Source organism: Falco cherrug, chromosome 13 (assembly GCF_023634085.1).
Source record: "Falco cherrug isolate bFalChe1 chromosome 13, bFalChe1.pri, whole genome shotgun sequence".
In the NCBI taxonomy this organism is placed as follows: Eukaryota; Metazoa; Chordata; class Aves; order Falconiformes; family Falconidae; genus Falco; species Falco cherrug.
In genome coordinates this window covers 987,978-1,009,771 of record NC_073709.1, presented here as the reverse complement: position 1 = coordinate 1,009,771, position 21,794 = coordinate 987,978, and the positions used below count along the sequence as shown (strand labels likewise).

Here is a 21,794-nt window from a genome sequence, read left to right as displayed (position 1 = left end):
TTCCCAGCTTGGGAAGATGGAAGGGGAGCACCTTATTGGCCTCAGTGTAATGCTGCAGTGTTACTCATCTGCAAGACACAAAGAAGCAGCACTTCAGAAGCTGTTTACCATTTTTCATACGTCCCGCTCATTGTTCATTGGAAACTAACACCATTTTTACAGCAGGATTTAATTGGCTGTAAGTCATGGACATTTCTAGGGCCTTTGCAACAGCCGGAACAGACGTGTTTCTGGAACATGGACAATTGCATGGCTGTTTTTGAATTTTTAGTCATTACAGTTACAGATCCATTCTTTGAATGGTGCGGGACTGCTTGAATTGTGGCATACAGATAGAGGACGACGCAACCTAATTTGTTTACATGCAGACTGTGAAAAGTGTGCAAGTGCACCTAATTGTTGATAGGACTGTGCCAGTGTTTATGCGAGGCACATCAGCAGACGTGACCGCCTGAAAGCATGTTTTGTAATGGAACTGCTTGTATTTTGTGCTCAGCAACGTGTAACGTTGTCTCGGGAAACACTAGTGATTGCACTTGGTGAAGAGGCGTAGTGCTAGCCACAGAAGTGATTAAAAGCATAGTCTTTAAAGTTACAAAGACTAGAGAAGGCAGGGCCTAACGCAGAGGAGCTAGTTCTTTCCTCTGAAAATGAAGGCCAGAGCTCATGTCCAAGAGAAAGAAATCCTTCCCACTGGGAACGTCTTCCCTCGCTCGCTGCATTTATTTATTTTCTTAATAAATTTAATTGTGTTAATTAACATTTTGCGGCAGGGTGGGGGTGGGGGTGGAGGTGTGTGCAGAATTAGTTTGGGAAGCAGCCACCAAAAGACATTGGTCTCCCTCAGGGCTGTCCCTTGGTTCTGTAAAGTCATGTGAAATTTACTCTAAAATGTGGAAAACTGTCCAAGCTTTTGAGAAATTCAAAGATTTCAGAAATACGGAGATAGGTAACAAAGCAGCTCCGAACTGTTACCCTAGCCTCTTTAGTGCAGGCTGGCACAGGAGGCAATGTGTAGTAAGAACTTTTCTGCTTTGTTATGACTATGTATTGAATGCCATATTTGAATGGTGGTCTGTTCCTAGAAATGTGTTGTGGGTTTTGGATGTGTTTTGTAAACCATTTGGGTTCAGACAAATCAGTCAAGTGTCTATAAAAAGTTCTCTGCAAATGTTACTGGAAATGATTTCATAGATGGAGATCTGGATTATGTTCCTGCGTATATGGAACAGCTAGATGAAATAACATGTGGAAACTAGTTGGTTGCTTTCGTGAGTGAATGCATGTAAAAAGGAAAACATGAGCAGTTGGTCTGTAGGATAGGTGCTTGAAGTTCCAAATAATTTACAGTCACCCCCTTTGACCCTGCTTGTATCTGGACTAGTGTGTAATAGAAACATTTGAAGAAGTACTGTGTAAAAAAACCCATCTGGCTTCCATAGTTCGAAGATCTAGTTCTGCGTAAGGTTTATATTACAATTTGCGTGTTAAAAGGACAGTGACAACTGGAAAAAAATTGTAGTTCAGTCACTTCCTATGAAGAAGCGAGTGGCGGTGGGGGAGGGGGCGGAACCGTGCGGTTTGGACTGCCTACAGCACATGATGGTCAGATGTCTGCTGAAAAGAATCTTTTCTCTTGCTGAGGGATTATAGAAAGCTTGATTCCTTTTAATGCTTCTGGGTCTGAAGCTGAATTTCAGCAAGCAAAACCAACTGCCACGACTCTGAAGTTGTGTGTCCTTTTGACACTGCAGAATGTAAATACTGCTACTTGCACACATCTTTCTCAGTTAAATGTACCATGGCTAGCTTCTTTGACTAGTCTGGAGCTTAAAGACCAGCTTCAAAATGCTGGCTGGTGGGCTTTTTTCTACACATAGCTTCAGTCCGCTTGGACAAAACTTGGATTGGCTTCACAAGTCTTTATGTAAGGTACAAAGAGAGCCTATTTGTAGCCTAATGTGTGTGTCAAATAACCATTACCTGTTAAACAGACTGCCAACCTGGCTGAAGCCAATGCTTCCGAAGAGGATAAGATAAAGGCGATGATGATACAGTCCTGCCATGAATACGATCCATCCAAGTAAGTATCAAATGTGACCTTCAAAGGTTATGGAAGAAGTATGGAGATGTTTCTTTTAAGAAGAGAGACACATGCATAGCTTTTCCTTTTTTTCCCCAAACCTTCTAGTTACTTGAGGGAACCCTTGGATCTGCCTCCACCATCATCCAGTTGCTTTTGCTGTGGAAAACCTGGCCACTATGCCAAGAACTGCCCGGTAAATAGGGTAAGATTGGGGCAGGCCTCTGGTGTTACCGAGCTTTTAGGGTTTTTTACCTTGGCATTTATGTGACAAAGACATGAACACTCCCAGTAAGAATTGTTTCTCTCGGGGCGAAATGTTACATGGCAATGTTGCAAAGCCCTCCCAAATTCAAGGGAAACTTGGAATTCTAAATGTGAAACTTTTTTTTTCTCTAGGTCACAGACATTAAAGATGTCCATAGATCTTTCTCAGTGAACTTTCATACATATTTGTATCTATTTCAATAGTACTGGAAATGTTCCTGGTTCTAACTCTTTCTAATGACAGTTCAAAGTTGTTGGTATTTCCTCTAAAAACAAGAGGTTTCTGTCGACCCCGTCTATTGAGTATCTGTCAGTTTTAACTACAGAAGCCTCTGGCTGAATATTCATGCCGTTTAACATCAGTCCCTGAATGTACGTGCAGGAGGGATGAATTCAGCCTTCCTATATAGATGTGAATGTAAGTTTCCATGGGGGCTGATTCGGAGCCCTGAATTAAGCTCTCACACGTTGCCCAGGGGCTTTGGAGGGGGAACAGGTTTGTGCCTCTGCTCTGAGCGGACGGTGAGCAAAGGGCTGTTTCACCCTGAAGGGTCCTGAAGTTAAGCCAAAGAATGACGACTGGGTTCAAAACTCTGCTCAAACCTGTGGTACGTCCTGGCTATGCTCGTTGGGGAAAGCAGGAGTTTGAGTCGAGCAGCCATTATGTTAGGTAAAAGGAGGGGATTAAAGGCTTTCGCTGCTTAAAATTATCTCTGAAACGTCATTTTAAGTGTGCGTCTGAAGAGGAGAGATGTCTGCATTTCTGTTCTCAACAGGACAAAAATGTGGAGCCTGTTTGCAGAATTAAAAGGAGCACCGGAATTCCAAGGAGTTTCCTGGTGGAGGTGAAGGATCCCAACACAAAAGGTGCCATGCTGACAAAGGCTGGGAAATACGCAATACCAACTATTAATGCGTAAGTATGGAATTAATCGGACCGACCAAAATGCGAATGAGAGCAACCATGCGTAAATGTCTGAGTGGCAATGCAGCCGAGGTGGCCAGCCTCTAATTACGAGGGAGGAAGCACTACCGTCGTATCTTAACCTTAAAATCTGCAATACTTTCCCATATTGAAATAGAGTAGTCCTACTGTTCATGCCCCGGGAAGCTGGCTGACCTTGGGGTATGCTAAGAACCTGTGTTTCTGCAAGGCATTTCAGTAGTGTTTCCAGCTGGCATCATTCTCTCTGAATGCTCATTTTGCTTCTGGTTTATGTTTCAAAGGCTTCTTGCAAAATTTAACAAATAGCCCTTGGACTGAGATTTCCTCCTCCTCTGACTTTTAACAAATCTCATGTGTGAAACGGGCTGAAGTGTTCCTGTTGCTATAAACTAAGAAATTACTGCTGTGTGCTGACAGGAGTGGCTGTTGGAAAGTGCACTCGGTAGCACTTCCCTTTTTCTGTCATGGATCTCCTGTTGTAGAAGCTGTAGCACAGACTTCTTTCATTTACAAAATGAAATTACTTGGGGACGAACTTTACCCTGATCCAGCAATTTGCACTTACCCTCTGGCAAAGGAGAGGTGGGATTCCTTTCCCCTGCTCTCTAGCTGTCAAGCAATTATTTTTCTAGTCTGAGCTCATTTCGTAGTTGATCCAACGGATGGGAGAGTTCTGCAGAAGGAAAAATGTTCCCCCCTCCTTCTTCTTCTGATAGTGTGGCTCTAGAGAAGTCATTTAGCGTAAATGCCTACGTTGTAGAAAGCCAATGTGGAGTGAGAAGACTTCCATCTATTACCTTTGTTTGATAAAATCCAAAGCTTGGAAAATTTTTCCTTTCCCATCTTTCACTTTTTTCTTTTTCCTTCCCCACCTGCCCTCCAGGGAAGCTTATGCTAGAGAGAAAAAGGAAAAGCCACCCTTTTTACCAGAGGAGCCCTCCTCCTCCTCCGCAGACAGGCCTGTTCCAAACGAGTTGTTATGTCCCATTTGTAAAGATCCAGTGACGGATGCAGCGCTTATTCCATGCTGTGGAGCAAGTTATTGTGACGAATGTAAGTGTGTAATGTAATGTAAGGAGTAAACTCCCCTCCCGTGTTTTTTAATCCAAAACACCACATCAGATCTTCTGAAAGCAGGAATAGGAGATCACCTGTGCTACCAGGTCTATTTCATACTTCAGTACGCCCGGAGTAGGAAAGGCCTCTTCTCCGTAATGGGGGGGAAAAAAAAAAACAAACCCAAAGGCCAAAGAGCTTTTTTCCCTTTCTGTGTATCTAGTCAAATCTTCTTCACATGCGGAAGGTCGAGTACGAGAAGAGTGCATAATTGTGCAGGTGAATACAGTATTAGATATGGAATGCACGTAGTTTGTCCACAGCTCTTTCTCTCATACACAACTATAGAGCCAGCTCTGGTGACTGACTCTGGTCCGCCACAAACAGGCAGTCGGGCATTTAATCTACATTCTTTGCCACAGGAGTTGGTTAAACCTTCAAAACTCGAACCGACTCATGGCCTTTTGAGATGTGCTTTGTTCATTAGCCTTGATGTTGGTGGCTTCTTGCTGTACTCGGTAGTAGAAAAAAGACTAGTCCAAACATCAGGACACAGCCCACTCTATGGTCTTCAGCTGTTACAACAGGGAAATGTCAAAACTGTATAGCGATTTGCTGCATACTGGGCATTTTTTACACTAATGAACATTTATAGCTTCATGCTCTCCATTCAAGACCATATCCAGCCATTAATCGTCTGTGTGTTCTTATAATTGATGAGAACCCCAAAGATTTCCCTACTTTGGCTGAAACCTATTTTGACGCTTCTAATTACACACAGGTATTAGAACAGCTTTACTGGAATCGGAGGAACATACTTGCCCGGCGTGTCATCAGACAGGTGTTTCTCCTGACGCTTTAGTTGCCAACAACTTCCTGCGCCAGGTAACGTGGTGACTTTTTCATCAACTGTTTGTAAGGAAAGTCTGTTTGTAAAAAGCTGAAAGGGAGGAAATTATTGACATCTCCTTAAAGAAGGATAAACTGAATAAGGCTGCATTTACTTTTCAAATGCATTGTCTGTTGTTACAGAAGCTGACAACTCTTTAGAGATAATCAGGCAAACTCAGGTCAAACTTTTGTCTAAACACGCTTGCCTGCCTCTCAGATTCGCTGTTAACACTGAAGTCCTTTAACTACAGATACTCTGAGCTACCAGTCCTTAATAGCAGTGTTTCATGTGATGTGTTCCTATCTCTGTGTGCTGCTTTACTCTAGGCTTGATAGCATGTACAGGACTATACAAGTCATTTTACCCTGTGGAGGCTTTTCTTCATCTATTGTCATCATAATCTGACACTTTGATCTTTTTGTCCATGTTCTTCTGCCTCTAGGCTGTGAACAACTTCCACAATGGAACCGGCTACACAACAGGGCTCCATAAGGAGATTCAGCAGCAGCAGCGACAGCCGCCGTCACCGCCTGCACGACCACTTGTGACTGTGACACCTGCTGCTCAGGTGACTGCCACCAAACTTTCTAAATCTTCCTCTCTGTCAGTCAGCGGTCTGTTAAGTTTTATTTCAACATATGCTTTTGAAATACAGTATTTATTAGAGCTTATTTTCCAACTGTTTGCATTTATTCACAAGGGCTTTCCGGTTCCTGTAGCAAGACAACCGGCAGTACCATGTCTTCTGGGCCCCCAAGAGCAAAAAATACCCACACCTGGTGAGTGACCGTAACTTTAGAATTTCTTCTAAAAAAATAATCTTCAGATGAACTGAATGGGATTTATTTCTTTTTCCTCTCCCCACTCCAAAAGGTCATCCGATGAGAGCCAGTGCGGTTCGCTCAGCAGGTGGCAGACCAGGCTGGGGACTGTAAGTATTTCACAGAAATTCAGTCTCTGACGACTTGTAACCTGTTAAACCAGGCTGTAACACCTACATTACTTCTACAGTAGCTGATTTATAATGAAATGCGTATGCACAGATAGCTGTGGAGAATACAAGTGGCAATTCATTTTTAAGTGGCTCAGCTTGAGTTGGCTCTAACAAAGGGGATCTGTGCTTGCAGTAAAACGATTACAAATAAAACTCCAGTATGTGACCCAAAAGTAGACTCTGAAAAAGAAACGCTTTTGGAGGAAACCGTAAGTATATATCAAAATTAAACATAACGACAGGATGAGGTGCAAAGCCACCCTTTCGAATTACTTACTGGCTGGATAGGGCTGAAGAAACTGATTTCCCAATTGAAGTCAGCCTCCAACATTTGATTCTTAATGACTTAGTGATGGAGCAAATTGTTGGAAGAGTCAGTGCTGTTTTTTTATGACCATTTTGAATTTCTTTAGTCTAGTCATCTCAAATAGCCAAGCTGCTTTCTCTCCGTTGGAGAGAGAGGAATCTGTTTTTGCTGTTATTGCCCTACCAGTTAGTTCTTCCTTTTGGTATGTATTTGTTATGGATAGATTATAAGTGTGCATCGTGTTTATAAAATCTTAAAGATAAATCAAAAGAAAACACAGCAATCCGTCCCAGAGATACCTAAAATTCTCAGGTTCAGTAAGCAAGGAAAGAACAGTTCAGGGACAAGACCAGGCCAAACAGATCATCACGAGGCAACAACCTAGGAAGTTTGTGGGGAAGAACTGAAAGGAAGTTGGAGAGAAGCTTGGTTAATATCTGTGCAGTACTTTGAAGCTCGGAAGTGTGAAGTAGGAAGTGTATCGAGGAGTGGCAGAGGAGCCGTGGGCACCTGGCACCTGGGAGATAGGAGTCTCCTTTAAGCATGGGCAGCCTCTGCCCACAGTCACAAAGCTGAATGTAGGGGGAGAAGCCTGAGGCAACTACTTGGGGTGAGGATGTGGAAGGCAAGTGTGAGGATCCAGAAATGAGGGTAGGCTCAAATGGACAGGAAGCTGCCAGAAAAATGCTCAGGTTGAGAACAAGAAGGGCTCGCCACCATGCTCCCGCTTCATTCACATTCCTCTTTAAAATCAGGGCAGAGTGTGACAGTGACACGCGGGTTTGGGTTTCCCTGGGAGTTCAAATGGAGGACATCCACGTAGCACACGTACCCAGAGGACTCAGGCCCCGACACTGCCATCATCAACAGCAGCCTCTGTACCTGTGCCTCCACCTCCCTTGCATCCTCCCCCACCCCAGGCGCTTCCTTTCCCGCTGGCGGTACCACCACCACCACTACCTCCTCAGTTTCCACCTGGTCAGCCTCCATCTGCTGGGTATACCCCCGCCCCGCTCCAGAATATCCCCCAGCTCCTGCAAACATGTCATCAGCCAACAGCACGGCCAGCGACTCATTCAAATACCCTCCCAGCGACACCAGCACTTTCTTTATAGAATCACAGGGTCATTTAGGTTTAGTTGGAAAAGACCTTTAAGATCATTGAGTCCAGCAGTTAACCTAAACCTACAAAGTCTGCCATTACAGCAGGTCCCTAAGCGCCACCTCTACATTTCTTTTAATACACCCAGGGATGGTGACCCAACCGCTTCCTTGGGCAGCCTGTTCCAACGCTTGACAAACCTTTTGGTGAAGGAATTTTCCCAAATATCCCATCTCAAGCTCCTGTGGCGCAACTTGAGGCCATTTCCTTTCCTCCTATCAATTGTTACCTGGGAAAAAAAAGAGACCGACCCCCACCTCACTACAGCTGCCTCTCAGGTAGTTGCAGGGAGCAGTGAGGTCTCCCCTCAGCCTCCTTTTCCCCAGGTTAACCAACCCCAGTTCCCTCAGCTGCTCCTCACAGGACTTGTGCTCCAGAGCCTTCAGCAGCTTTGTTGCTCTTCTCTGGACACGCTGCAGCACCTCAGTGTCTTTCTTGTAGTGAGGGGCCCAAAACCGAACCCAGTGTTGGAGGTGCAGCCTCACCAGGGCTGAGTACAGAGGGACAATCCCTTCCCTGGTCCTGCTGGCCACCGTATTTCAGGCAGAAGCCAGGATGCCGTTGGCCTCCCTTGTCTAGGGAGGAGTTTTACGGGAACAATGGAGACTTCAAAAGGAGTAAGTGTTTGGCTCCAGGAAGTTGCACGGGTTTGCGCTTTGGTATTTCGTTAGCACCTTGGACTGCAGTTACACTAAAGTGCATCTGGCAGAAGCAAAAATGGCATCGTGTTTTATCCAACAGACCTTTTCATTGCAGATGGTAAATGTGCAAAACTCAAGCAAGACAAATGGAGTTGTAGAACTTTCCCTGAATCCTGGGGGAATTCTAAACTCGTTTTGCTTGACTAGGATGTTCGTGTTTGGCATTACATGCAGTAAACATTTTCTCATCTTGGCCGTGTTTTGTATTTTGGTGTCTGTTTGGAATAAATATCCAACTATAATTGTAATAATGGTCAAACTGATTTTAACAGGGAAGAGAAAAAGCCCAGACCCGAAGTGTTCACAAACACTTCTTCTATGGAATTGGTGGCACGTGAGGAGTTTCAGGAGGAGCGCAGGCATTCATTTCCCAGGTAATTGCGTTGCATGTCCCTAACGGAGAAGCAGATTGTCTAGAAGAATCAGGAGGAGTTCCAGTCCACCTCTCTATCCTGAGGTGGGTTGGATGGTTCAAGGGACGAGCAGTGATGGGAGCTCCACATGTAGGTCACTAGCTCAAAGATGGCAGGGATTACAGGTGACTGATAGTTATAACTGGGCAGCAGTTGAGAAGGAACAGGTGTCTCTTTTGCCAAAGCTTCTCTGTAGTGACATCCTTCGCCTCCTGACAGCCCTGAGGAGGCTAGAAACTGGACAGGTGTGGATTCCTGTGCCTCCGTGCTCTGACTGTAACTGTTACCTCAAAGCACTTTGGAGGAGATACGTGAGAGGAATTGCCTTTGTTGCCTCTGTCGTCTAATCTCGCACAGACGGATTGCAACCTGGACTGCAAACTGGCGCCTTTTGCTCAGATTCTGCTGACATCCTTAAATTTTTCTTACAAATTAAAAGATCAGACTTGCGTAAGGAAACCTTAAGTTGGAGGAGGAATGAACATACGTGGAATAACTCGTGAAGAAAAATCTAAAGATAGCTGCTGTCTTCTGTCCTTAAAAAGCCCTTGGGCAGGAATCTGAAGAGCTCTCTGTAGTAATGCTGTCAGTATCTTTCCCAGAGTAGTGGCATTCCGTCAGCTTACTGGAGACTGAGTTTAGAAGCTTTTAGCTAGGATTTTTCTTGAAATGCAGTCACCGGCCTTGGTTGGAGCTAGAGGTATGTGCAGAATTTGGCTACCACTGGCTAGAAGTGGGGTATTTTGCATGCTGTACAAATTGCCAAATATGTAGTGAAGTTAAATAGACTAAGCTGGCATTTTCAAATGGAGCTTTACTGCCTCCAGGCTAAACCCTGCTTTCCTGACAGTTGATACTGCGCTGTAGCCATTAAGACTCACTTGTTTTGCATCTTACGGCAGCAAGAGTGATTTGCCCTGCAGGTGGATGCTGGGTAGTGAGACATCTGCATGTCCATGTACCAGCAGAGACCAGTAGACACCCCTGAAATCCATCCATAGCTAGGGCAGTCCATGCGATAGAAGTGAGTGGGAACAGACTTACCCTTCCTGCGTGTTTTTACACTACCACAGCAGCAGCCGTTCTGGCTCGTAAGCAGAAACCTTTACACGCCGCCATGCTCTTCGGTTTGCAGCAGCATTATATCAGCAGCTGAAAGAAGCTTTGACATAAGCGTATGGAGAGGAAAAAACCCCAAACCCAATGGGAGAAAAAAAAATGGTGTGAGTGACTGTTTTGAATTAACTTCCTTTCCTTTGTGTTGCGTTTTGTTTTTTAAGGTCCAGGTCTCCCTATGCCAGTTCTTCTCGCTCTAGAAGTTCGCATACCTACTGCAAGTCAAGATCAGGTCCTTCCCACCCTCGCTGCTGCTCTCAATCATCTAGTCATGCCCCCTCTCATTCCTACCCACGATCAGCACCATATCCAAGAAGAGGCAGAGAGAAGAGTCGGGGCTGTCATTCTAGGTCAAGGTCACGTGGTTATCCCCGCTCAAGGTCAAGGTCACATGGCTCTCCCCGCTCGGGCTAGTGGACTCACCCTTTCTCTCGTCTTCCTTAACTGAACATTTTTGGAAAAAATACTGCAGATACAGAATTTAAATAAAAGCTATTTTATGAAGCATTACAAAAGATGACAGTGTGCACCGCGCCCGTTGCGACTGGACTGCGCCCTTTTTTCCTCTTGGCACTGGTTCTACCAGAGGAAGCCCCGTCAGACAGAGTGAATAAAAGCCAGTTACAAAAGGAACCATCATTAATACCATGGAGGAGTACAACAAGGACAACACTGCGACACCCTGAGATGTCCCCTTCCTGCGCTGTCCCTGCGGTGCAGGCAGCCAAGTGCCACTCGGCAGAGCCCCAGCATCTCCCCCAGGCTGCCTTGGGACAGGAGGGGACAGCAGGTGGGGACAGCCTGGGGGTGACAAGAGGGGACAGCTGGTAGTAACAGGCCTGGGGGGTGAAGGGAGAGACAGCTGGTGGGGACAGCCTGGTGGGTGACAGGAGGGGACAACTGTTGGGGACAGCCTGGGGGTGACGGGAAGGGTCAGCGGCTGGGGACAGCTTGGGGGTGACAGGAGGGGACAGCAGGCAGTAGCAGCATGGGAGTTGACAGGAGGGGACAGCAGGCCATGACAGCCTGGGGGGTGACAGGAGGGGACAGCAGGCTTTGACAGCCTGGGGGGTGACAGGAGGGGACAGCAAGCCGTGACAGCCTGGGGGGTGACAGGAGGGGACAGCAGGCCATGACAGCCTGCGTGGTGACAGGAGGGGACAGCAGGCAGTGGCAGCATCGAGGGTGACAGGAGGGGACAGCAGGCCGTGACAGCCTGGGGGGTGACAGGGCACGGGGCGGTGACAGGCTGGGGGACAGCAGGGACACCGGCGGCCCAGGCGGGGCTGATGAAGGCCCCTCCCCCAGGGGCGCTGAGTGGCCCCCTGAGCCCCTCTGTCACAATGCGGAGCCGCCTGGGTTGCCATAGCGAGCAGCTTGGCCTGGCAGCGCTGGTGCGAGGAGGGAGCGGAGGCCGAGCCAGGGCCTGTCCCCATCGTCCTCCCACCGGGGCTGCGAGGAGGAGCCGGCGGGCTCAGCCCGCGCTGCTGGCCCCAGCCCCTCGGTGGGCCCTGACCTGCTGTGGGGGCCGCGAGGCCAGCTGCTGCGTGAGGTGCCATCGCGGAGCGGGCACCGCCTGGCCCCGGCCATGTCGTGTGTCCACTACAAGTTCTCCTCCAGGCTGAACTCCGATGTGGTCACCTTTCACGGCCCCCACATCTCCCTGCGCGACCTCAGGCGCCAGATCATGGGCCGCGAGAGGCTGGAGGCGACCCACTGCGACCTGCAGGTCACCAACACCCAGACCATGGAAGGTGCGTGGGGGCGGCGGGCGCGGGGACCGGGGACCGGCCGGCTGGCGGCGGCGCAGGCGGCCAGTGAGGCGGTTGGGCCACGGCCGGCAGCGGTGACTTGTGCTGGGGCCTCAGAGCTGCTCTTCCGTGGTTGTGCGCTGGCAGCTGCCCTCAGGGCTGTGTGCGCAGCCAGGCACAGCAGCGTACGGGGTCCGTGTGCGACACCGCACGTGGAAGAGGTTTGGTTTCTGGGAACCCTTCTAGGTAAAACGATAAGGGAATGTGGGACAATGCCTTGTCATCACAGACCTGCTGGATTTCTTTGAAAGCCGGCAGAGAAGGCTGAACGTGATAGAAAAGGAGTGGGTGGCTAATTTAAAGGGGAAAAAAAAGTGGGTTTGGTGACTGAAATTTGTCTGAGTTGAAACATGGAATAAGTCCCCCACCCCATCAGAACACTGCGCTCAGGAATTGTTCGTGAACGATTTGTTGTGAATCGTGGAATAGAACCATGGTACACCCCAGACTTGCGAACCCTTATTCCAGGCATGTGTCCTTGTTGGGATTTTCAGGCACCAGGGTTTAAACTGCATAACACGTTTGCAGAACAGGTTTGCAGGTTTGGAGATCCCACGTGTTATGCAAAAACTACCAATCAAGGAAACACATTGCAATATGCAGTTTTGCTTACCCACAAAACAAAATGAATTTTGTGTGAGAAGGAAAAAAAACATGCTACGACCCATCAACACACTCCACCGTTCAATATCCAGCCCCTCAGGGTCCTTTCTGAGCATGTTCAGATGGGAAGATGTACTTTGCACTAACTACTTCCTCAAAATTATTTACATATGCATAAGGCACTTGCACATGTCACTTTGTTCCTGGGGGCCTTTCTTGGGGTCTTTAGAGATTGTTGGTGGTCAACAACCTGGTGAACTTCAGCTGAACTTTCCTGGGGCACCTGTACTCTACGTGTGGTTATAGAACTTCATTTATTCTCTGTGCTGTATGGTCTTGAAGGCAACGCACCGTTACCCCACTACCCTCATCTATTGGTATAGCCCAGGTGCCTCAGAAAGCTGCCACCCCTTACTGAGCTTATTCAATAAGTCGAGTTAATCACTGCTTTAGCTGCAGCCTCTCCGAGTGATTCTTCATAACTTAATCCTGTCAGCGAGGAGAAGTGTCCAGCTCTGCCACTGAAGGCAGCAGCCTCGAGTCACCAGGCTGCTCCCTACAGGAAGCAATCCCGACTGCCTGGATCTGGCCGCTGAGAGGCTGTATTTAAAAATGAAGTGTTTTCTAGCAAGGGAAACAAGGCTGGAGCACTCATACTCTGGCTGGTGACTCTCCCAGGCAGCTGCATGTTCCCAGTCCCTCAGCAGGACAGGTGTAGCCAGAGCCCTGTCAGAGTCAGCAGAAAAACACGCTGGCCCTATTCCTGCAGGACCTACAGACGCCGGGGCGGCTCCAGGGGGCTCTGTGAGTCGGGGTGCCCGGGGCACCTGCCGGCGCCTCTTTCCCTCCTTGGCTCTCAGCTCACTCCCAGGGCTGCCCCGGCCAGGCCTGACTCCAGCTGCCCCGGGGCCTGGCACAGCAGGGGGCTGGAACCTCCCCACAGAACCCCCGGGCAGCCAGCAGGCAGCAGACACCCCTGTGCTAGCCCAAGGGGCATCCCTCGCCCCACGGCCAGCCACAGATCCCCTCAGCCGGGCCACAGCCCCAGCACAGGCTGTGCCTGCCCAGCCCAACACGGCTGCCAGGAGGGTGAGGGTGGGAAATGGCAGCTCCCAGCATGCCCCGGGAACAACCTGGCCATGGGGCGGCCCCGGGCCTACAGCTCCCAGCATGCTCTGGGAACAACCGGGCCATGGGGCGGCCCTGGGCCTACAGCTCCCAGCATGCTCTGGGAACAACCTGGCCATGGGGTGGCCCTGGGCCTACAGCTCCCAGCATGCCCCGGGAACAACCAGGCCATGGGGTGGCCCTGGGCCTACAGCTCCCAGCATGCCCCGGGACCAACCTGGCCATGGGGCAGCCCCGGGCCTACAGCTCCCAGCATGCCCCAGGACCAACCTGGCCATGGGGCGGCCCCAGGCCTACAGCTGCCAGCACACCCTGGGAACAACATGGCCATGGGGCAGCCCCGGGCCTACAGCTCCCAGCATGCCCCGGGACCAACCTGGCCATGGGGCAGCCCCGGGCCTACAGCTCCCAGCATGCCCCGGGGCACGCCTTCTCCCAGCAGGCCATGGGACATCGCTGCCCTGCAGTTGGGCCCTGGGGGGACACCAGCCCCCAGCCCGGGCCCTGTAGGCCCCATGGCCCCTTCCCAGGGCTGCCCAAGCACAGGCCCCGGCCCCGGAGCCCCCGTGGGACAGGGACGAGGGGAAGGGAGGCACCAAGCGGCAGGGAGAGGTGGGTCAAGGCGGAGGGGTGGCCGGAGAGGGACAGGAGGCGGCCAGAGGGGCAGGGGGAGCAGGAGGGGCTGGGCAGGGATGGAGAAAGGACAGGGACTGGGCAGAGGGGTGGAGCGGGACAGAGATAGAGGGGCAGGGGGTGCCGCAGAGAATGCAGGATCAGCAGCAGGAGAGAGGGCTAGGGAGTGGAGCGGAGGGGCGGGAAGGGGGACAGAGGCACAGACCAGCACAGGCAGGGCGAGGGGACAGGATGAGCAGGCTGTGGCCTTGGCAGTGGGCGGCAAAGCTGCTTCTGTGGGTCTTTCCTTTCCCCCTCTGCCCTTATCCCCTCCCCACCCTTCCCCTCGGTGAGGCTGTGTCTGTGGTGTGCCTGCTCTGGTGAAAGGAGCTCCTGCACCAGCCTGAGGGCAAAAGAAGAGGGGCAAGGAGCAAGCTGTCCCAGTCCTTAGTTTGCAGGTTTAATGTATTGGCCCTGTTCAGAAAACACAGCGTGTCTGTGTGTCAGTGGTGCCGGCAGATTTTTATTCTTTATAGCAATTTTTTTAAATACCAGGCTTCGTGCAGAAGGTTCACACGGTGCTGTGCTTGTAGTAAACGCAATTGCTTTTATGCATGCTGCATTCTGGAGGTGGCAAGTGCCAGGTTAGAGATGAAGATGGAAATGAAAGCAAGTGACGCACACGCATGGTGAGCCTGCCACAAGCATGCTGTGTATTGACCTGGGAGAACGCTGCAGGGACTCTCAGAAGTCAAGGTTTTCAGTGCTGTTTCTGTGTTTGATACCCAAGGGATGGTTTCCCTCTGCATGCGTTTCTGGGCAGGCATGTGCATGGACCATAGGTGTGTCTCTATGGTGCGGTAAGTGGGACTGCTGGTAGCTTTTCATTTCATTCCAACTCAAAAGTAAAGAAAGATTGTACCTGCAAAAGAATTCAAACGGCCGTCTTTGTTTCCCAGAGCGAGCATACAAGCATGGGGGAGCGGTTTACAGGTTCAGAACTTCAGCCAGCTCTGGATGGTAAACCCTCAGGAGAGGAAAGAGAAGCCCCACTTTTTTAACTACAGCTCTGCTTCCCTTAATGTGTCTTCTTGTTAGATTGTGTCGGTAGTCAGATTAAAAGCACATGATTAAACTGTGCTTCTTTATGAAGATATTTGAGGGTAATTTACTGTCTTCAATCCTCTTACGAGTGGGGCACTTTGTTGCCTTGTGGGCAGTACAGTGTCGTGACTGGTAATTTTCCTTTTCTTGCCTAGTGTACGGATGCATTTATGAAGGCAAGTGTTGGGTCTTATTGGCGCCGCACAAGAAACCAACGTGTGAAACCCAGACATTCACTGTTAGAAACAGGAAGAAGCTGTGGGCCCTTGCTTCAGATTCTGCAAAAGATGTACCAAGGCTGAGGAAATTGGCAAAAAGGGAAGAAATGCCGTAGCATAACTTTGGGATGGCAGGTGAGGTTTCCATCAGTCTTCCTCAAACGTAGCAGCCTCATTTGGTTTGCGGATGTGGTGTTGAACTCAAACTGCGAGACTAGTTTCCTTTATTGTGGGTGGTACTGTAGCACACGTACCTTTCATGTCCCAAGTGAAGTTGCCAAGGCTCTAGTTAAACTTCTGCAGAACCACCTCAAATTTTCCATAGTGCGTGATTTCCTTCAACAGTCAAGTCCAGGTCTGTGGCATACAATAACCCCTACCCCATTTGGGATCTGGATGTGGTTGATTTTTAATTCAGACTTATCTGCTGTTAGAGATGTTCGGGTTTTGGTCCAAATAGGGAAATGCTGATTGTTTCATTCTTTTGCTTTTTCATAGTGTTGTTCCATGTTTAGTCATTTGTTCCTTACAAAAATAATGTATGGGTGACTATGGAGCTGGAGGTGTTTACGTTCTTGTGGCTGAATGTAGCAGTGGAGCTATCTTGCTGTATTTAAATCAAGAGGAGCATAATGTAACTTCACTTAAAATCTGGTCTTGGTAGGCAGATCCTACCCTGATAAGCATTTAAAACAAAACACAAAAAAAAATCAAAAAAAATCAAATCTGTGACAAGGTATAGGTGGAGCACCTGAACGGGTGCAAGGCAGCAATTCTCTTGCTGATATCCACACATTGCAGAACTGTTGCCATCATGACCTTGAAATAGTGAGCCGTTAATGTTAACTACTAGCAGCTTGTGAACCTAACACCTAAAGGTAGAAAATAATTTCCCACTGCCACCTTTTTTTAATTTTCTTTTATGTTTTAAAGTTTCTGATTTGATACTTTCTGATGTATTTGAAACCTGTGTCATATCCTACGAAGTTTGTGACAAGTGTGTGGCAGATGGGACTTTTCTGCTTGGAGAGGTAGTGAGATGGAGAGTGGAGAATGGTTTTATGGCACAAGTGTAGAAGTATAAAAAGAGATTAAGAGGCTTGTGTACCTTGCTGCCAGTTCAGTGGCATGAGAATTCCTGTAATAACAAATTCCTTCTGGCTCTGAAGGAATGAACGTGCCAGCCTGCTGAGTTTCCAACCAGAGCAACACTAGCAACGGATGTCGTTCCCAAATGGTGAGGTGGTTGTAAGCTTCATCAGTAGTAGAAGCTGTGGAGAAAGTCACGAATCATCTGCCGTTCTGCAAGTCAAGTGCTTGGCTCTTTTGTCACTAGTGTTGATTTAAGGGTGCATTGCTTATAAATAGCACTTGACCTTTGTAATTCTTCATACTGCTAAGTTCTGGGTGCCATCAGAGAACCACTGTGCTGTGAAGGCCCTGTAAACATACGGCGATGTTTGTGTTTATCCATTTTGCCTTCCCTTAGATGATGTTATTTTGTCATTTGAAACCTTAGTGGCAGGATTTGGGGCTTTATCCTGATCAGGCATCTAAGGGCCAGCTCTCGGCTGCAGCTGCAGCATAAGTATTCAGGTGGTTTGAGCACCAAATGAAACTTCCACTTGGCTGTCATTTTGGCTTTTCCCTTCCTCTTAATTTTCATATTTTAATTAAGAGTTTTAAGTATTTGGCTTCCTTACAGAAAAAAACCCCAGTGCTATCCTTGTCCTGTTATGATAAGGCCCTAATCTGGAGGGCAGAAAGCTGAGACCACCAGGAAGATGTTGAGAGGAAGGGGAAGAATGTTAGAGCCATGAGTTGGGTGTTCTGAGATCTGAGGAGATGGAAAAGGTGCCTCCCAGGTAGCTAAAGGGAAGTACAGGAGAGCAGCTGGGAGCCAGAAGTGTGGTGTGGGCATATGGAAGTGCTACGCTGTGGTGTGTTAGGCAAATTATTTTTAGGAACCTTCACGTTTGTTGTCATTTCCCAGGCTCCTGAGGTGCAGGAATGCTGGAGGCAAGAAGCTGCCAGCATCAACTACGTGGAGAATGAACACTTCTATCTCCATTTCACTTTCCTCACTTCTGTGTTGCGGTGGCAGGGCAGTACAGACCCTGACCCGGACCCGGACCCTGACCCTGACCCTGCGAGTACGCAGGCAGCTTGTGTGGCCAGTGCCGGTGTGGTTCTGGCACAGAGGATCAAGCTCTTCATGCTTCAGAGCTTTCAGGCTGACACTCTTCAGCACTCAATGAAGCTCTAAATTACAGCTAAAGGAAGACAGAAGTTTTGCTTCAGAGCTTGATAATGTCATTCTGATCCATCCTTTTGCTTGTTCAGTGGCTACAGAAGGGAACCACTGCCTTGGTAGGAGCATCCATTGAGTTCTTCATGTGTGATATTAGAGGATCATTGTGTCTGTTTATGCATGAGACCATTACAGTAGGTGTTTTGAAGATGTTCACGTGTGGTACATAAAACCTTTGCCAGTAAAACAGTAAATTCACGCAGTGGGGTCTAAAGCACACAGATCCAGTGCGATCCTCCAAAGAGCTTTGCAAGTGTCTCCCCAAGGGTACAGACCTGGCTGTTGGTGATTCTGTTGAACTGCCTTTTATAGCAGGTTGCTTGGAGAAGTTGCTATGTCTGAAGTCATCTTCTGGGGGCCGAATGCTGCAAATGGTAGAATGTTTAAGGAAGCAAATGAATAACCTTCAGACTTGATTTTACTCTTTTAACAGATTGTACACAAATGGGAGGCCTGAGCAGGCTGCATTTAGCAGGGGGACATGACCTGACTGCACAGGAGGCAAGGAACTCTCTTCTCTCGCTGACCATGAGCCCTCAGTTTCAAGGCAGATGTGAAGAGGAATATTTGACCCGTGGGAAATGCAACTTCAGATACGTAACCCAGGTGGGACTGCCATGTGAGCCCTGTGATAGGAGCCGTGTATCCCAACCATGAACGTAGAGGTTGGGCCCAGTTTTTAGCTTGGTTCAGTATGAACTCTGCTGACTGATTCTGTGATCAAGAGCAGGCAAGTCTGCCCCCTGAGAGGATGTTGTCGTGGGTGGAAGGGTTGAAGTGCAGTGACTGAATCAACAAACAGGTGGTTTGAAAAGTCTTTTGGGCGAGGATCTGGTACGCTGGTGTAATGCCTTTTCCCTTTACAAAGGTGTCCAGTAAACACAAGTGTTCCTGCATGTGTCCAGTAGCGCAGAGACCTCTGTACTTTCTTTGAACTGATTGTTGTGTAAGATCTGGGGGTTTGGGGACAGTTCTGAAAATTGTTCAAAAGGTGTCTTGAATGTTGGGTGAAATGGGTCATCACTTCCATAAACCTCTAGCCTGTAAAGAAGAGCCATGGATGTAAGGAGATTTTCTTTTTTTCTCTTTTTATTGTTACTGGGAGGAAAAGCAGTGATTAACTATTGGCCTGTGATACCCCCAGGTGCAGACTGTGCAGTGCATTTGAGGTGGATCACTCCTGTACTGCCAGGACTGAGCCCAGACTCCTCAATGCTTTGCACACTGGCACTGGAAGTCCTTGTGCAGCTGTGGGTACTGGCTTTCTGTGCTGCAGTGTGAAAAACACAAAACACTGGGGTTAAGGTTTGCAGAGAAGTGGGAAAAAGTTGATTATTTTGTGCTAGGAAGGGAATGTCCTGTAGTTTTCAAACTTTGCACCTCTCCACTTGGCATTTAAAACTGCTTTTAACTCTGCTGCTATGTTTCAACGAGAGGGAAGGTGTCTGGTTGTCACAGATGATGTGTCCCATCAAGAAGGATCTTTCCCTTCTGAGTTGAGCTTTCTTTGCTTGACGTGGAAAGTGCCTTAACCTGAACGATTTCAGATGGCAGTGAAGGAATTACATCGACATGGGGATTTAGAGACAAATCCAAACGTATGTCGTCTTACATTTCAGTATATGATTTTTTAAAATCAGGATTTGCTGGGTTTTGAGCAGCAGACCCATTTTGCATGTGCCTACATAAACCCCATTTTTATGGATAGATGCATGCAGTATGTTTCGTGATGTGATACTTAATTACATATAAGCTGTTCTATGCTGTGCTTTTCTGGGATTGTCGTAGTCCTTTGAAACGCAGCCCTGCGCATCAAAGGGGCAAGCTGTGTCATCTGCTTTCCCCCACAACACAGAGCAATGTAACTGTCATAAATACAGGCTGAGCAAAACTAGTTGAGAGATTTGTGGGCTACTGTTAGCATCACAGTGGGCCAGGAATTAGCCCATGCTTACTAATAAGTTCCTGTATTTTAATTGTCCTATGCCACCTGAGAGGCAGGACAGTGTCAGGACACTTTCCCAGGGAATAAAACTGGACATGTTTGCTTCTCTCCGAGGGTCCCCTATGTACAAAGCATCCTTCAGCACAATCTGGGTGCTTGGTGTTCTCAAAAGGACCCAAAGGGATGAAGTTCACTCCTCCTGCCTGTGTGACAGCAGGAATTATGTCTGCAGCTGTGCTTCTGCGCACTTCGAAACTGCCTCCGTTTCTTTGCTTAGCCAACCAGAGAAAAAAGCCAAAAAACCCTAAGCTGAGTTGGCAACAGTGTCTTGCTGTCCTCTCTGAAGGAAGTAATTTACCATCATCTCGCAGCTTGTCAAACGTGCACCAAGTGTGAAGAAGAACATGACGTGCACTGTCCTAAGCTCTCAGCAGGTCAGGTTTTGCTCTCCTCTGGAAACTGTCTAGCTCCTCAGTTTTTCTCCACAAAGGACACATTGTTTGGAGTAGTGATGAAGTGGCCCCCCAGATGCCCCAGCTTTATTTCTAAGTCCTATTGAAGTATTTTGCCTCCTGAAGAGACTGTGTTCCTCATGAGGAACGGTTACTTCGAAATAAAGTGACCCCCTTTCCGTCTAAAGGGATGGAGCTTGAGACTGTGGAGGTGGAGGTGCTTGGTGAGGGAGGCAGTCAGGCAGGGCCAGTCTGGGGTGCCCAGCTGCGCAGGGCAGTGACGGCACCCGTGTGCCTGGCGAATGCTTCTCTCGCAGTGTCGCAGGGAGAAGGTGTGAGGGTGCTGGGAGAGAGCTGGCGCCCCTGGGAATGACAGCAGCTAAAGGTGAGGGCTGGCTGCGTGGGCAGCAAAGGGTGAGCCAGCCATTCCCTTTGCAAATGCAGTGGAGAGGGAGGGAGCCCCTCCATCAGCACAGCAACGTCTGCTGGGGCAGGGCCAGAGGCACCGGCACCCAGGGCAGGGCTGGCAGGGGGTCTGAGAGAGCCACTCCGCCACCGCCTTGCTTACTGACCTTGTGGGGAAATCGCTTTGGGGGCAGCGATTAAAAAGTGCGTGCAAAGTTTTTAGGTCCAATTGGAACACTGAGAAGGGGTCCGGGGCCTTTCTCAGAGCGCCGCACGTTGCATAGTCATGTGTCATACACAGGTTTGGTGGCTGGTTTCTCGCTTCTAATGCAAACGCGTACGCATCCTCAGTAGCACTGCTGAAGTGTTTTACGGACTACGCATGCTCCCCAAGTGGGATTTTGGCCTCTTTGGGGCAGAACTATTTCAGTTAGAGGTCCCCATCTCCCACTGCCACCATTATCTTTGTCCTATTTTAAACTCATTTTCTGTTGATGTCAGTGGATCCCAAGACCTGATCAGCTTGCGTTCTCTTGCAGCCAGAACTTTCCTCATTGGAAGTCTTCTTCCTGCGCAACTTAGATAATGGTGCTCTTTCCACTACCTGCTCTTTGTTTCTCACCCCTGCCAAGGCTGCCTCCCTTGATGGGAAGTCCCTTCATTTGTAAATACTTTAGAGAGTGGGTCAGCTCGGTGGAGGTGTCACCTCGACAGAGGAGAAGGTGGAGCGTCAGATCTCTGCATGTGGCAGGGGCTGCATTAACCCTCATCTCCCACTGCGTGAATGACCGCAGGCAGAGGCACTGTGCAAGGAACATCAAACCTTTAATGAATTAAGAAAGACAGATCTGGTAGAGGGCTGGGGCTGCAGTGGGTGGGTGCAGGTCACACGTCAGAGGGATCTGTGCTCCACACCTTCTCTATCAATATATCAACGGTGACTGGAGCAGCGTGGAGCACCTTGTCTCCCAGTGTTCCTCAGGGTTCTGGCTCGCTTGCTGGGCACGTAGTCGCTATTGGATGGCCTCTGCTTGCTGCTGCCCCCCTGCTCCCCACTACAGCCCACTGCCGTGGCATCCCTGTGTGGCTTCCCCTCCCAGAGGGTTTTGGAGCTTTTTGCCACCGGGCACACCACCATCTTCTTCCTCTTCTTGGGTGGCATGCTGCCCCATGGGGACATCTCTGGCATCCCGAGGGTGTCAGCCAATGTGGGGCGCTTGGCCTGTTTACCAGCAGCCTTGCCTGATCTGGGCACCACCCGGCAGGAG

The 21,794-nt window shown here is 48.9% G+C and overlaps 1 protein-coding gene and 2 long non-coding RNA genes across 4 annotated transcripts; all 3 read left to right on the top strand.

Moving 5' to 3' along the window:
- The first annotated feature begins 16 nt into the window (after nucleotides 1-16).
- Nucleotides 17-5,909, top strand: LOC129737282 (E3 ubiquitin-protein ligase RBBP6-like). The gene is made up of 8 exons (XM_055725982.1): nucleotides 17-46; nucleotides 1,995-2,083; nucleotides 2,192-2,288; nucleotides 3,127-3,266; nucleotides 4,180-4,349; nucleotides 5,134-5,237; nucleotides 5,687-5,847; nucleotides 5,900-5,909. The coding sequence occupies exons 1-8, from the start codon at nucleotides 17-19 to the stop codon at nucleotides 5,907-5,909; spliced, it is 801 nt and encodes a 266-aa protein (XP_055581957.1).
- A 33-nt stretch (nucleotides 5,910-5,942) lies between these two features.
- LOC129737263 (uncharacterized) lies at nucleotides 5,943-6,179 on the top strand. 2 transcript variants are annotated; one of them, XR_008734943.1, is made up of 2 exons: nucleotides 5,943-6,023; nucleotides 6,133-6,179. It is a non-coding gene; the product is annotated as an uncharacterized LOC129737263 (long non-coding RNA). The 2 variants fall into 2 exon arrangements; XR_008734942.1 differs by having other exon boundaries at nucleotides 6,118-6,179.
- A 7,753-nt stretch (nucleotides 6,180-13,932) lies between these two features.
- LOC129737262 (uncharacterized) lies at nucleotides 13,933-18,189 on the top strand. Its single transcript, XR_008734941.1, has 3 exons — nucleotides 13,933-14,091; nucleotides 15,351-15,548; nucleotides 18,158-18,189. It is a non-coding gene; the product is annotated as an uncharacterized LOC129737262 (long non-coding RNA).
- Nucleotides 18,190-21,794: the final 3,605 nt, after the last annotated feature.